The sequence below is a fragment of the Pogoniulus pusillus genome, chromosome 8, assembly GCF_015220805.1.
Source record: "Pogoniulus pusillus isolate bPogPus1 chromosome 8, bPogPus1.pri, whole genome shotgun sequence".
NCBI lineage: Eukaryota > Metazoa > Chordata > Aves > Piciformes > Lybiidae > Pogoniulus > Pogoniulus pusillus.
This window is the reverse complement of record NC_087271.1, coordinates 20,489,252-20,504,727: the sequence shown is the minus strand read 5'-3', so window position 1 is coordinate 20,504,727 and position 15,476 is coordinate 20,489,252. Positions and strand designations below refer to the sequence as shown.

Here is a 15,476-nt window from a genome sequence, read left to right as displayed (position 1 = left end):
GGATGCTTATGTAATGGAAACAGTGACCTGCCTGAACTAAGAGTTCTGGTACCAAAAAGCCATTTCCTCCAGCCAAAGCTTTGCCCAGCAGTGTTTGTCGTCAGCAAGGGCTCAGAATTCATCATCACTGAGGTTTACAAACTCAGCCTGACAAATTCACTATGAACACAGAGTGGCTGTTCCAGTGGCACAACACCAGAGTGCACAATTGCTGCAGCTTTATGTTTTAAGATTTATTGCATGCCAGTGTTGCACAGGCAGGTGAGAAACCCCCTTACTGTACACTGGGGTACACTTTCTGCCCCACTGTTGGAACTAAGGCAGGGTGTCAGCCACACAGACCAGAGCTGGCTGAGCAACACAGAATGGATGCTGGCTGGGGGAAGCAGAACACTGAGCAGAGTGGTGCTGGAGCCAGAAGCAGTAAGGTGCAGGAGAACAGCACCAGTGCTTCTGCTTGGCACAGGCTGGAAGGGTCCTGGTGTGCCCCAGCTGAAGGCAGCAGAGAACAGCAGGACCTGCAGCTTATCCATTCCAACCTCCAACCAGGTGCTGCTCTCAGCTGACCAATGTGTGGCTTTGTATTGTTCTGAGAGGGACATCTGGAGTGGTGCACAATGCTTCAAAGAGGTTCTGCAGGGATGAAAAGTCCTCAGGAGTTAATAACCTCTCTGACAAAAATCAGAAGGATTAAACCCAGTGCTGAAACTGACACTTCCACCAGGAACGTGGCCAAAGGCTAGGCCAAACCAGGTACTGCTGTGGTAACTGGCAGAGTAAAAGATTGTTAATTCCATAGTGCTGTTAAAAACCCCTCACAACATTTTAAGGCTTTGTTCTCTATGCTTCTGTTGCTAAACCTGTTCACAGCTGTGTTTGATTCCCCTTTTCCTGGTAGATGTCCCTGAGAGTGCTGCTCCCTAGAACAGAGCAGCATTTGTGTCTCATATACAGAGCACTGCAGTTACCATCAGTTGTTACATTCAGGTGTCTTAGTCTATGTCAGGATTTCAGCAAAAATATCAAGACTATTTTTTGTGTCCTCCTCAGCTCCTGAGTCCTGGGTCAGGATTTCAGCAAAAATATCAAGACTATTTTTTGTGTCCTCCTCAGCTCCTGAGTCCTGGCTGTGGTGCTCTGGAGGAGCGTGGACATCTCGTTCTTGGCCAGTCCTTCTCTTCCTCCTGTGAAGGTACACGGAGTGATTTTTCTCCCTCCCTTCAGCAGAGCTGCTGACACTAGTGCCAGTCTCCAAAGCCAACACTAAGCCTTTGTAGAACCTAGAAACAAGCAATTGCATAGCTGTTATTTTTGTAGGTTTGCTGAGGACCTGAAAAACTGCTCTGAGAAACTAAAGCTTCTGTGGTGTAATGGAAACATGGCAAGAGAAGAAATTTGTTACAAGCATTGAAATTTCTAGCCAATACTGGAAGGAAAATGGGCAATGTCAGCAGGTGTCCTTGTGCACAACATGCCAGCTCTCTCTGTACATCCGCATGTATGATGTGTGATGATCAGAGGGCTGGAGCACCTCTGCTCTGAGGAGAGACTGAGGGAGTTGGGGATGTTCAGTCTGAAGAGGAGAAGGCTCCAGGGTGACCTTATTGTAGCCCTTCAGTATCTTAAGTGAGCTACAAGAAAGCTGGAGAGGGACTTTTTAGGGTGTCAGATAGTTATAGGGCTGGGGGGAATGGAAGAAAGCTGGAAATGGGTAGATTCAGACTGGATATTACAAAGTTGTTCAGCATGAGGGTGGTGAGACCCTGAAAGGGGTTGCCCAGGGAGGTGGTGGAAGCCTCATCCCTGGAGGTGTTGTAGGCCAGGCTAGATAAGGCTCTAGATCTAGTGTGAGGTGTCCCTGCTCATGGCAGAGAGGCTGGAACTAAATGATGCTTGTGGTCCCTTCCAACCCTGACTGATTCTATGTCAGAAATCAGTCAGTGATGTGCTCACAGGCCATTAAGATCCCATTATTCTTACAGAAACTATAAAATAGTATCAGGTTGATACCATCAGATGGACTGCTACTAGGAACAGCTACTTTTACCAAGATGTTCAATGGACATATAAAAAGAATTAATCTTGGCACATGTTGGTGCGTTTCCAGCATCCTTTTGATGCTTGTGCTCTTTGGCTCTTCAACCTGTTCTGTTCTCCTCAGATGGAAACATAAGTAAAGAGCCAAGTGTGTCTAACCTTCCACCACCTTCATAAATCATCAGTTTTGGGAACCACACAAAACATTTACAGGGTTTAAACATGCACTGGATCTGACCACTTCTGAGATGGTTACTGTGCTAGAACAAGTGCTGTTATAGTTAGAGGCAGAAAATTAAACCCTACACAGTGACAAAGTCTACAAACTCTTGTTGCTCGTAGGGTTTTGATTAAACAGTTTGTAGTCTTCAGAGGTAAAAAAAAAAAGAATTTGTATTTTGGACTTTGAGAGGTGGTTATCTGTTGCTTTTGGATTTTTTGGTTGGTTGGTTTTGTTTGTTAGTTTTCATTCCTCCCCCCTCCCCCCTTTTTTTCCTATAACCTGAGTTTTGGATTTATATGTCATGAACGGGGCTGCTGTATTCTTACAGACCTGTCAATCCTCTTTGTGTTTTCTTCTATCTTCCCATTAGCTATGTGCACCAGAAAATCAATGTATTCTTCAGAGACCATCAATTTCCCCTTATGGGTCAGTGGAACTTCTAAGCAATGAGTGCTCCGGACAGCCTAAAACACACCCAGAAGAAGGCATCAGCTAGAATGAAGTGGATTTTGCTTTATGAAGGTGATTTAAGTAATAGAGAGAGTTTATTACAGAAAATCCACACTTATCCACACAGCTGGCTGGTTTGCTGTCAACTACAGCACAAAAAGCTCTTTGCTGCAGCACACCCAGAGACAGCCGTCAAGTCATATTAAAGTTCAGATCTTGGCTTGCAAAAAAGCCCCAAAGTTAAGAGCAACAAGATGAATTTGTTGCATTCCTGTATAGGGTTGGAGTGTTAACCCTATACAATTCCTTACAGGTAATCAGCAAAGTCCTTACCATCATAACTTTTCCTCCTCTGCCAACTGTAATGCCAGAATTCCTGAACCCAGAATTGATCGCCACTGAGTGCTGCAGAAAAAGGAAAGGCCTTAAACAGGTCTTGGACACTTTTACAAATAGAAACAGTTATGGGTTGGTTGTGATGCAGTTTATAATCCCAGCTGCATAAAACAATTCAACCCCACCTCCCTACATTACTGTAGTAACAGTTGGATTCAAATGTTTTTAAAAATCAAACCCAGGTGGTATCAGAAATTGTGGTTGGTTTCCAGTGCTGATGGGACATTAAGATCCCTCCAGGCACTGCACCATCTCATCTTGAAAAGCTGGTAACATCATTTCAGCTGATGACCAGAGGTGTAATACTGTTAGAGCTAAAAGTGCAGCAGTGCTATGAAAGAAGCTGATCAGCTCTCTCCCACATTAACGAAGAACAAACCTATCAGGTATTACCCTCTTGAGGCATTTTGGAGAAGCAGAAGGCAAAGGTAGTACTGCGTCAGATGAAATACTGTGGCCAAATGGCATGCCTGGTGGCAAAATGATGGCTGAAAATCACCACTTCAGGCAGCAACAGCAACCCAGCCTCACTGGGGAAAAGTTTTAGCTAGCAGCCTGCTTCAGCTCAAGCATCAAGTTGTAGGTGAGTCACTCTGAACAGCACAGCCTCTGTAAGCCTACAGCAGTGTTTTCTCCATCAGCTTACCTTACTAACCTACTTATTAAACACATAGCACACATGCCTTATAAGGAGAGACTGAGTGACCTAGGGCTTTGTAGTCTGGACATGAGAAGATTGAGAGGGGATTTAAATGTTTATAAATATCTGAGGGCTGGGGGTCAGGAGGTGGGGACAGGCTCTGCTCACTTGCTCCCTAGGGTAGGACAAGGAGCAATGGATGGAAGCTGCAGCACAGGAGGTTCCACCTCCACACGAGGGGAAACTTCTTTACTGTGAGGGTCACAGAGCACTGGCACAGCCTCCCCAGAGAGGTTGTGGAGTCTCCTTCTCTGGAGCCTTTCAAGGCCTGTCTGGATGTGTTCCTATGTGACCTGAGCTAGATCCTGCTGTGGCAGAGGGGTTGGACTCAATGATTTCTTTGGGTCCCTTGCAGCCCCTAACATCCTGTAAGCCTGTGTGATCTGGGACTATTCTGAAGTGCCAAAAGTTTCTCAGGAAGCAGCATTTGCACTTTTCCAGCAAGGATCATAATAGAACAACGGAACACTGTTACTTGATGTCATGTTACCAGGAGCTGGGCATCCTGCAGCTCTTGACACAGCACATGAAGAACAAATGGTTCAAACTTGAGCACGACGTCACCGGTGGCTTTCTCTAGAGCTGCCAGCTGGAAAACACACCAAAATACTTAAATTAATGCTGCAAATGGGTGAAATTACTAAAAAAGAATTAAAAAAAAAAGAAAGAACACCTAGTGAGTGTGTGGAACAAGCATTAGACACGCAGCAAACGAGTTCCAAGTAGTCAGATTTGTTCAGCTGCTTTTGATTTTTCATTGGAAAGTTTTCTGGAAAAGAGAAGACTTAGAGGGGATTTGAGAAATGTTTGTAAGTATCTGAAGGCTGCCAGGAGAGGGGGACAGGCTCTGCTCACTTGCTCCCTCTGACAGGACAAGGAACAATGGGTGTAAATTGCAGCAAAACAGGTTCTGCCTCAACACAAGGGGGAACTTCTTTACTGTAAAGGCCACACAGTGCTGGCACAGGCTTCCCAGAGAGGCTGTGGAGTCTCCTTCTCTGGCACCTTTCAAGGCCTGTCTGGATGCGTTCCTCTGTGACCTGAGCTTGACTGTATGCTCCTGCTCTGGCAGGGGGGTTGGAGTCTAGTATCTCTTTGGTTCCCTTCCAACCCCTAACATCCTGTGATCCTATGATCCTGTGATTGCTCACAGCATATAGAAATTCCATGGATTTCCACGATTCCATTTGTTAAGCTGATGAGGTCTGATAGAAATTAATCACAAGGTGGATTTAACACTTTGAAAAACTGAGTTTCCCTGGAGTTTCCCTGTTTACATCTCCATACCTTCGAAGGAATCACTACAGTCACTGCAGCATGGGAAGAGAGCTGGGTCACTGTAATCAGGGGAGCCTGCGCAGAGGTTTTTTAGTTTTTTGGAATCTGTTTTTTTTTAACTCTTCTTTAAAATCAAAGCCATCTGGTTTCTGGAGCACATAATTCAACTTCAGAAGACCTTCTGGGCTTTGGTAGATTAAATTAATGGCCTAACATACTTGATCACAAACTTAGTTTAAATTATCCTAATTTAAATAATACTAATAATGTGTAGAAAACAGTGTAAGAGTTATAGAGATAAGAATTTCAGAGGGTGAAAACAGAGGCACATAAACCCAGAAGACAACTAGAATAAAAATTAACTTAATAATTACAAAATTCAAGACATTACCTTCAGACTAGAAGACTGAGATTGCTAGTGGTGACTTTTTTGGATGTGGAGTGTGGAAAACAGCTCCAATTCAGCCATCAGTCCTGGGAATTGCAGTTCCTCTGCTTGTCTCTGCAAAAAGCTGGCAAAGACAAGCAGAGGAAATCTCAAAGATTGCTATGACTTTTCTCTTGTCAAAGAGGGTGCTTTGAGGCAGTTCTACCACTTATTTCATTATATAGATATAATATACATATATATAATATATATGTATATAACTCTAAACACCTCTGCTCCATCTTCTTTTTTGCCTTCGCTGGCTTACTTCACAGCACTAAAAAATTTGCTCTGTTACCTTGGGACATTTCAGCTGTTTTCCCACACTGCTATTTGGTTCAGCCTTTCTCCTCTTTCTTGTGAAATGAAAATAGTCGGGAGGAATCTTCAGGCAAGAACCAAAGCCATGTGATTTTTAAGGCCACGGCAGCATAAAAAGCAACTGCTGAAGCAACACCCTCTCCTTTCTGCACTGACCAGAAGGTAAATGTGTTTATGCAGCGTCCCCTTCATACCTGCTCCTGCTTTCAGCTGAAAGCAGTGCTCTCCGAACACAGCCAAGTGTGTCATTTGTGCTCCAGGTTTAAGAAGATAAGCACAGCTGTGCTGAAGGCAGCAATAAACACTCTCTGTCAGCACTGCCCTACCGCTGTCTCCAACCTCGGGCCCGTGAAAGCTTCTCAATGGAAAAGTGACATTTCCACCAAAGGTTTTTTATCACCTTGCTGCATCTAAATTTCCTGCAAGCTCAGTTTAATAGGGAAATGGTGGAAGTAATTTTCTATCAAGCTAAGCAAGTTTGAGCAGTGGATTTGGTGGTGCTGGGTTAATGGTTGCACTCCATGACCTGGAAAGTCTTGGCTGGCAAAAATGGCTCTGTGATTCTGAGCACTAAATTAAAACAGCAGTGTAAGAGAATCAGAGAACCAAAGAATGTCAGGGGCTGGAAGGGACCTTGAAAGCTCATCCAGTCCAATCCCCCTGCCAGAGCAGGATCTCATAGACCTAATCACACAGGAACACATCCAGGCAAATTTTGAGTATCTCCAGAGAGGGAGGCTCCACAAGCCCCCTAGTGAGCCTGTTCCAGTGTTCTGTCAGCCTGACAGGGAAAAAAAAATGCCACCTCGTGTTTAAATGAAACTTTCTATGCCTCAGCTTCTACACACTGGCCCTTGTCCTGTCATTGGGCATCACCCAGCAGAGCCTGGCTGCAGCCTCCTGGCACTCACCTTTACTTCTTTATAACCATTGATGAGGTCACCTCTCAGTCTCCTCTTCTCCAGGCTAAAGAGGCCCAGCTCCCTCAGTCTCTCCTTGTAAGAGAGATGTTTCATTCCCTTCAGCATCTTTGTGGCTCACAGGGCTGCACTACTTTCAGATGTGTGTAAATGCAAGGCTGGGCTCAAGACAGGTTTAAATTCGAGGCAGTTTTTATAACTTGAGGCAGCTTTAACGGTTTTGTTTTAACTGTACTGAAGGAGATGTGACACAGGAAATGAACATATCCACACTGAAGGGAAACAAAGGAATTCATTTTGGCTGCTTCTGCGATTGCTGACTGAAGCCATACAGTCAGCTTACAGAACAGTTAATGGGGTGCACACCAATCGAGGCAGCTCTGACAGCTCTGTCACACTCCAGACGAGCAGGTAAAGAGCTGCAGAGATGAAAAGTGCTGTTATGCTAACAGGAACCTTTCAGGAGGGGAAGAAGACATTATTTCCACTAGTTCTGAATACAGAAAAGGATGTAAAAAACAACAAGCATTTCTATCTTAGCTTTTCAGCAGGGGTTTAATGAAAGACAGCGTTTCTGCTACACAAACCTCTTGTTGAACTGTTGGGCTATGGAGAAAGGCATTCTTCAAATGTCACATTAGCTGCATTTACAGGAAAACTGCCGTTAGCCTAAATGTATTCTCCTCATAACAGCTCTTAGGAATTTACTAAGTACAGCACCTAGAGAGAAGTTCATCTTGAAACTGGCACATCAATTCATATCACTAACAGGGATACAAACTCTCTACAGACTTTTTCGTGGTTCACAGGACATATTTTCCATGACGTTGGCAAGGCTACATTCAGTAGAAATCAAAGCTGTACCAGACTGTCCTCTTACCACACTGTCTCTGGCACACGTTCCATGTGTCACCATGAGCCACCTGCAGTCTTTCTTCTGAATGTCGCAGCTGTTTGTGTCCTAGAAAGGCAGAGAAACGGTGAAACTCCTGCCCCAGCTTCTGCCTGTGTGAAAGACCGGTGCCCCGAAATAAACAGCATGGCTTTCGACACTCTGAGGAGCGCGGATGAAGCCTTGGTTCCGGAGCCGAGACGACGGTGGCTGTCTTGGCGAGGGAGCCTGGCTTTCGACGCCACACGGTTCGGTAGCGCACAGAAAGATTTTCACATCCAGCCGGTGTGAAACGGACTTAGCTTCTGTTCAGGTGGCAGACGAAACCGTCGGGCTAGGGGGCAGCACCGCAAGTGTTGCCGTCTCTGCCCCGGGAACCAGGAGTAGAGGCACCGGGTGCTGCCGTCAGCGCCGGCGGCCTTCTGCCGGGATCGCTGCGGGGTCTCCGGGTGCTGCCAGGGCGCAGGCACTAAGCGCGGCGCCGGGCCCCGGCACCCACACTATACCCACACGGGAAAAGTCGCCAGGCTCCCTCGCAAAACAGGCACCGTCGTCTCGGCCCGGCCAGCTGGAGGGGCCTCCGGAACCAAGGCTTCATCCGCGGTCCTCTAGAGAGCCGCCACTGCCCGGGACTCACCGAGGCGGGGCCTTGCACCAGGACGAGGCGTCCCGAGCAGGAGCTGGTGGTGCAGAACCGGGCCCGCCCGTTCAGCAGCTGCACGACAGCGGCGGCGCCTTCGTCCACCGCACCCTTCCTGCTGGCGTCCGCCCGCGCCAGCCGCTGCGCCTTCCGCTGCTGGAAGGAGGCCATCGGCAGGCACTCGGAGCGGCCCAGGCGCAGGCGCTAGCGCCGAGGGAGCCCGACGGCGGCCCGCCTGGGCCAAACCTCCGCGGCGAACCGAAGGGCGGGGTGCAAGGGCGGGCCGACACCGCCCCCCGGCTGCCGCAGCCCCGCGCTGACCCTCCGCCGCAGCTCCTGCCCGGGCCCGTCTCCGCCGCCGCGGCAGGTAAGCGGTGGTCGCCAGGGCGTTCCGCTGGCCGCCGAAACTCGTCTCTGCCCCGGGCAGCGTGATGGGGCTGCCGGCGGTCCCCGGTGCGCAGGGCCGGGCTCCGCGGGCAGGGTGGGACAGAGCCGCCGCGCTCCGGGCTGGCGCGGCGGGTGCCAGCCCTTGGGCCCTCCGGAGGCAGCGGCGGGCGGCGGGGCGGGGACTGGCGCGGCGGGAGGTGTCGGAGGGGCGAGGGCTGGCGGCAAGGGGCGAGCCGTGAGCCGAGGGACGTGCTCGGGGGTGAGCTTGTGTGGTGCCCCGTTCTTCCCGCTCCGTTGCCGAATTTTCCCGTGAGACTCGCAGGAGCCGGCTCAGGCTCCGCTCCCGCGGCCGTGCCCCTGTTCCGCTCCCCCAGCGCCCGGCGGCGGAGCCGCTCGGAGCCGGTGCTTGAAACCCAGAGCCGCGTTCGCCGCCGGCAGCAGGTCACGGTGCTCACGGGAGCCGGCTCAGAAAGCAGCTAAAGCATTAGCGATCGATTCTCTCGACAGACCTAAGGTCACGCAAATGCTTGGCTTAGTTTGTGCCTTTGCGTGGCTCTGGAAGGAACCCAAAGCCGCCCAGGTGTTAATGGCGCACGGAGCCCCATTTAAAGAGCTGCTTGCCGGGCTGAGTGTTGTGAGGATGCAAAATAGGAAGGGAACGTAAACGTTGTGTTCCCCCCTTCGCAGACGCTCTGATCGCGATGGCAGCCAGCAGAAACGTGATGAGAGCAGTCAGGGTCTTTGAATTTGGGGGCCCTGATGTGCTGAAACTCCAGTCAGATGTGTTGATCCCCAGTCCAAAGGCACAGCAGGTACGTGGGGGTTCTGTGAGCCGAAGTAAGGGTGAGGGAGAACACCAGGGGCGCTCGGAGCAGGGTGTGGAGTACGGAACTATAAGCTCCCGGGATCTCGAATGTGTGGTTCCTGGACAGTGCATTCTTACGTGCTGAGCTGAACAAACGTGGCCCTTTAGTGTGGTAGGGGCTGCAGTAAAGGAGCTGCTGAAAATGGCTTCAGTTTAAGACTGAACTTTAGCTGACTGTGTTTTAAGAATCTGGTTAAAAAAGCATGATGCTGCTCTGAGAATTCAAGTGCTAAATCTTTGTCACTATTGCTCAAGAAGCATCCTGAGGTGTCAAGGGAGGTTCTCCTGCCCTGTACTGTGCCCTACCAAAGCCATGTCTGGAGTATTGTGTCCTGTTTTGGGCTGTCCAGTTCAAGAGGGACAGCGAACTACTGGAGAGAGTCCAGTGAAGGCTATGAGGATGCTGAAGGATGATTAGGGGACTGGAGCACTGCCTGATGAGGAGAGGCTGAGGGACCTGGGGCTGTTTAGTCTGGAGAAGAGAAGACTGAGAGGGGATTTAATCACTGTTTATCAGTATCTGAGGGCTGGGGGTCAGGAGAGAGGGGACAGGCTCTGCTCACTTGCTCCCTAGTATAGGACAAGGAGCAATGGATGGAAGCTGCAGCACAGGAGGTTCCAGCTCAACACAAGGAGGAACTTCTGTAGTGTAAGGATCCTGGAGCACTGGCACAGGCTGCCCAGAGAGGCTGTGGAGTCTCCTCTGTAGCCTTTCATGGCTTGTCTGGATGTGCTCCTGTGTAACCTGAGCTCGATTGTATGGTCCTGCTCTGGCAGGGGAGGTTGGACTCTATGGTCTCTTTGGGTCTTTCCCAACCCCTGCCATCCTGTGATGGGACTGAAACATCTGTCTGATGAGGGGGCTGCTCAGTCTGGAGAAGAGAAGGCTGAGAGGGGATCTGGTCGGTGTTTGCCAGTACCTTAGTGGTGGGTGTCAGGAAGATGGGGCCAGTCCCTTTTCAGTGGTGCCCTGTGCTAGGACAAGGGACCATGGACACAAAGTGGAACACAGGAAGTTCCATCTGAAGATGGGGAGAAAGTTGTTTGTTGTGCGGGTGTTGGAGCCTGGAGTCTCTTTCTCTGGAGAGCTTCCAACCGCAGCTGGCCACTGTGATGCTAGGCAAGCTGCTGTGTGTGCCCTTGCTTTGGCAGGGGGGTTGGAGTGGACGATTTCCAGCGGTGCCTTGCAACTGCCAGCATGCTGGGATTGTGTGATCTGTTCTTTTAGGTGCTCATTAAAGTCCATGCCTGTGGGGTGAATCCTGTGGAGACCTACATTCGTTCTGGAACCTACGCTCGCAAGCCAGCTTTACCCTACACCCCCGGCACGGATGTGGCTGGTGTCATAGAGACTGTTGGGGAGCAGGTCACAGCCTTCAAGGTACCTGTGCTTGGGGATTTACTTCCTTACGGTTTGTTGGGTGCTGATGGTGTGAGTGTTGCTCCTGGGGAGCAGCACTGCACTTCCTCTGCTCGGAGCAGCAACGCTGCGTGTAGAAAAGGTGTGCTGCAGAGCTGCTCTGGTGGCATTGCAGAGGTGCTCCACGCAGAATGATTCCCGCCTGAGGTAATGATCTCATGCAGGAGCGAGAAATTCAAGGTTTGTTTGGAAATGGAAATAGCTTTAGACAGCACCATCATTAGGTATTTGTCATTAAGACTGTTAAAACACTTTCTCACTCCAGCCTAATCACTTCTGTGTGCTTTTTGTTCCTAACAGCAGTTGTGATGCTCTTTGCTTGAAGGAGAGCGACAGAGAGGTGATGAGCTTGGTCGTGTCAGAGAGATGCCCTGAAAGCTCTGCGCAGCTCCTGCATTTGCACACTCGCAGTGCTCGAGATGCAGCCCTCTGCACTGTGGGTCATGCTGTAGTTGCCTTAGGGTCTCTTAAGGGTGTCACTTTCTTCCGTGTTTCAGAAACACCCAAACACTGAGAAATGTCTCTGTGTGTGTGCATTTGTAAAAGCTTTTCAGGGTTTGCACTTGGAATCTGTGGATGGAACTCTTCAGTGCTCAGATTCCTGAAGGTGAATGTTAATGAGGCCGTAGGGTTGTGTGTTAGGCTGTAGATCAGGGGTTTTAATTACAACACTCATGATGTGGCTTGTGCTGCATTGATTGTATACATTAGCATTTAGAAAAATCTCCTCTGTGACAAATAGAACTGGTTATTTTTAATAGGAGAGCTGCTAGAAATAGCCCAAGCTCCTGTAAGCTGATTCTTCATGTACATAAAGGTACAAATAAGGCAAATTATGAATTTGTCTCTTTCTTTCCCTGCTTTCCAGAAGGGCGACAGGGTTTTTACCATGGAGACGATCTCTGGAGGATATGCAGAGTATGCAGTTGCTGCAGCTGACAAAGTCTTCCCTTTGCCAGACAAGCTGGACTTTAAGCAGGGAGCAGCCATTGCAGTACCTTATTTCACTGCCTACCGGGCTCTGTGCCAAAAGTAAGGGGCTCAGGGCTAAGCTTGTGCATTGTTCTTTTTAGTGTTTAAGATTATCAAAGCCCTTGTTTCTGTTGTCCTGTCAAAAAGGGGTGGTGGTGAGATCAGCGAGTGGGCAATGTTTAAGACACATTTGTTGTGCTGATGGAATTGTCAGATAATTGGTAGCTAGAAGCTAGTGCCTGTGTTTGCCTGTTACTTATTTCTTCTTAAGAGAAGAGTCCTGGAGAGACTTCTTTGGTAAGTACATGTAATAAACCATGTAAGGCTCTTTCAGTGCTCACTGATGTTTTAGCTAGGGAAGGAAAGCAGTAATTAATTTCTGAATTAATGTGGTGCAGAGCAGACCCACCTCTTCTCTTCAGCAGCCTCTCCCTGCCAAAGACACTCTGGGGACAGCATAACAGTGAGTGGTAGGCTGGGTGAGAGCTTAGCGCTGGGGAGCTGGATTAGTTTGGTAGAAGTGGTGACTGGATCCGATGTGGTTACTGCTGGGATCTGTGACAGGTGAAGATGTGGGACTGAGGCTCAGTACCAGTCTGCTACATGTTGACACAACTGCATGGTACTGAAAATTCTCAGAGCTACAGTTTATTTTGCCTCTGAGGAGGCAGAGTATACCTTGTTAGTCCTAACATGAATTGGAAATGCTCTGTGACAGATGAGATTTGATGTCAGGATTTGCAGAATTAATGCCAGTGTTCTCTGTTCTCTAATGCCAGTGTTTTCTGTTCTCCATGCAGAGGGCATGCCAAGGCAGGGGAGACGGTGCTGGTGCATGGTGCCAGTGGAGGAGTAAGTACTGCCAGAGGGAAAGCTGCAAGGAATGCTGCCTTTTCTCCTTGCATCTGCAATAGTGGTTAATAACTATATCAAGAGTGGGTCTGCAGTCATGGTTAATATCAACTAATGGTTCTGTAATTCTCTTCTTACATTCTGCCTCTTGGAGAGGTATCTTGGCTTTGTGCAAAAGTGGTGGCAGTAAAATCTGTGCTTGCAGATTCTCTCTGCCATACGTTATGCTGGTAGCCGCAGCAGGATGACTTTGTGAAGAGAAGAATTTCCTTGCCTGTGTGTCAAATACATACCCAGTTTTAACAGACAGACAACGCTGTGCAGGCATTTGTGGCACATGCTGGTGGCTATATCAAAAAGCACAAAACTTTATACTGTGCTGCTGTAGATATTTTTTCTTTTTCCTAAAAGGCTACTTGGCCATTTGTAAGATCCCAGCTGCTTACTGTGGCTAAAAAGAATTGTTCCCAGGCCAGCCCTTTAAATGGGGAATTGTCAAGGTGCTGGTAGAGTATTTTCAATTTGAAATGCTGAGAAAGTCAGAGAAAAATACTTTTTTGCTGCTTTTCCTCCCCTTTCCCCTCTCCCCCCTCCCTCCCCACCTCCTTTCCCCCCTATTTTTGGTGTCTTTTTTTCTTTCTTTTTTTTTTTTTTCCTGTCCCTTCCAGGTGGGAATAGCAGCGTGTCAGATTGCCAGAGCTTGTGGTTTGAAGGTTTTGGGTACAGCAGGAACTGAAGAAGGCATGAACACGGTCCTGAGAAATGGTGCCCACCAAGCATTTAACCACAGGGAAGCTAATTACATCAGTAAACTTAAGGTAAGCATGTATCAGGGCTGGCTGAAGTGTGTTTCTTACCAACAGAACAGTTGTTTGTGGAAGTGTTTTAGAGCAGACTTACGCAGCAGCAATAATGTCCTGCCTTTTTCATTGTGACACAAGGAAAAGCTTTTCCAGGCTGGAGAAGCTGAGCCTTCTGCACAGGCAGTGGCATCTGTGATTTAGAAGCTCTTGCATCCCAGCAAGATATCATCATGCAGCATAGCAAAATCTGCTGAAATTCAAGTGATTAGCTGCCTTAGCACAAAGGATGCCTCTCAAATTCAAGCTGTAGAATGTCTCTTATATGTAGCATATGAAATAAAGAGTGGTAGCCAAGCAGTAACTGGGGTGATCTAACAACTTCTTGTATCCTCTGCAGGAATACACAGGGGTGGAAGGGGTTGATATAATAATAGAAATGCTCTCTAATGTCAACCTGGCTACTGACTTGCAGCTGCTGTCCCGTGGAGGAAGGGTGATGGTGAGCACTTTCTGTTGCTACCTTCAGTTCGTGCTTTTAGCAGCGCAATTCAGCAGTTAGAGCTCCTCTCTGGACTCCTTTGTAACAGGTCGTGGGCTGCAGAGGTCCTGTTGAGATCAATCCAAGGGACACTATGAGTAAAGAGTCCAGCATCATTGGAGTTAGTCTGTTTCTTGCAACTGAGGTAAGAAGCACACTTATTGTAAAGAACGTTGTGTTGGGATTGCAGCACCTCCCTCTTTCCTGCTAGAGTCCTTTGTAGGATGACAGCAGAATTTCACTGCAAGTGAATGTTTTTTTCATTCCTTTATGTTTTGACTCAATCTCAGCAGATGATGAAAGGTTTTTGGGTTGTGATATTTGGTTTAGCACTTGCACAAATAGGCAATACTGCTTTACAGTGTGGTAAATGCTGTCCTGATTGCATGCAGGAGGAGAGGCGTGAGTGTACAACAGCAGTCTTTGATGGCATTGAGGCTGGCTGGTTGAAACCGACTGTGGGCTCTGAATATCCCCTGGAGAAGGTGGTGAAGGCTCATGAAGACATCATTCACTGCAGTGGTGCTCAAGGAAAGATGGTGCTGCTTCCATGAAGTCCTTTGCCCTTTGTTGTGTAGCTGCTCGAACCGCACCTTTGCAGCAAACGTGTGTTACCAAGCATGCTTTGATCAGGTTTGACAGTGACAGCAAAGGCCACCTTGGGCTAATTAATTACATTAATTAAGGACGTTTACTAATAATCAGGGTTGCATATATTTTTTAATGATTTTGGCAGCTTTTTTGTGTTATGTGGAAATCAGTTCTCTGCTGGTGTGGCCTTGAGATGCAGGGAAACGAATATCTCTTGATCTTGTGCTCAAGGGGAAGTGATAGGGAGGCCACTGCAGGTGGTGCCAAGTGCCACCTGGTAGGTAAGTACACAAAGCCATGTATAGAGCTGGCCATGTGTGTAGCTCGGATAGAGCTATGCACGTTCTTTAGCCACAAAATCAGTCTTGTTCATCTTTTGTCACCTCATTTACTTGCAATAAAAGCTTTTTACTGACAGTCTTGTGCACTTTTCAGTTCAAGAGATGGCCAAAGAATGTCTCAAATGTGAGGTGTTGGGAAGCAGATGCAGTTCTGCTCTGCCTACCTAAGTATCTGAGGAGAAAGTGCCCCAGTTAACCCCAAACTACCCTAATCCTGGAGGTACCTGCTAATATTTGTTACTTTGCAGCTGAGCATATTGGCAGAAGCAGCTGATCCTTGATGGCAGAAGCTGTCTAGAGAGGACTGCAGTTCTTCCTGTGGGCTCTACTGGATTTAAGGTCAGCCGAGACCCTGGCTGTTCTCCTTTTCTTCCCTTTTCTTCCTCCCTCCTCGCCTGCTTCTTTTTATTTGGCTTTTCCATT

The 15,476-nt window shown here is 48.2% G+C and overlaps 2 protein-coding genes across 2 annotated transcripts; one reads left to right on the top strand and one right to left on the bottom strand.

Annotated features, from left to right (window-relative positions):
- Positions 1-212: 212 nt before the first annotated feature.
- Positions 213-8,548, bottom strand: TYW3 (tRNA-yW synthesizing protein 3 homolog). The gene is made up of 6 exons (XM_064147511.1): positions 8,282-8,548; positions 7,633-7,713; positions 4,297-4,395; positions 3,044-3,115; positions 2,591-2,724; positions 213-1,280 (listed from the first exon to the last, which is right to left on the bottom strand). The coding sequence occupies exons 1-6, from the start codon at positions 8,453-8,455 to the stop codon at positions 998-1,000; spliced, it is 843 nt and encodes a 280-aa protein (XP_064003581.1). The 5' UTR covers positions 8,456-8,548; the 3' UTR covers positions 213-997.
- LOC135177485 (quinone oxidoreductase-like) lies at positions 8,497-15,129 on the top strand. Its single transcript, XM_064147512.1, has 9 exons — positions 8,497-8,651; positions 9,359-9,483; positions 10,765-10,917; positions 11,825-11,988; positions 12,729-12,780; positions 13,449-13,598; positions 13,981-14,082; positions 14,171-14,266; positions 14,514-15,129. Exons 2-9 carry the CDS (start codon positions 9,373-9,375, stop codon positions 14,673-14,675), a joined length of 990 nt encoding a protein of 329 aa, XP_064003582.1. The 5' UTR covers positions 8,497-8,651; positions 9,359-9,372; the 3' UTR covers positions 14,676-15,129.
- Positions 15,130-15,476: the final 347 nt, after the last annotated feature.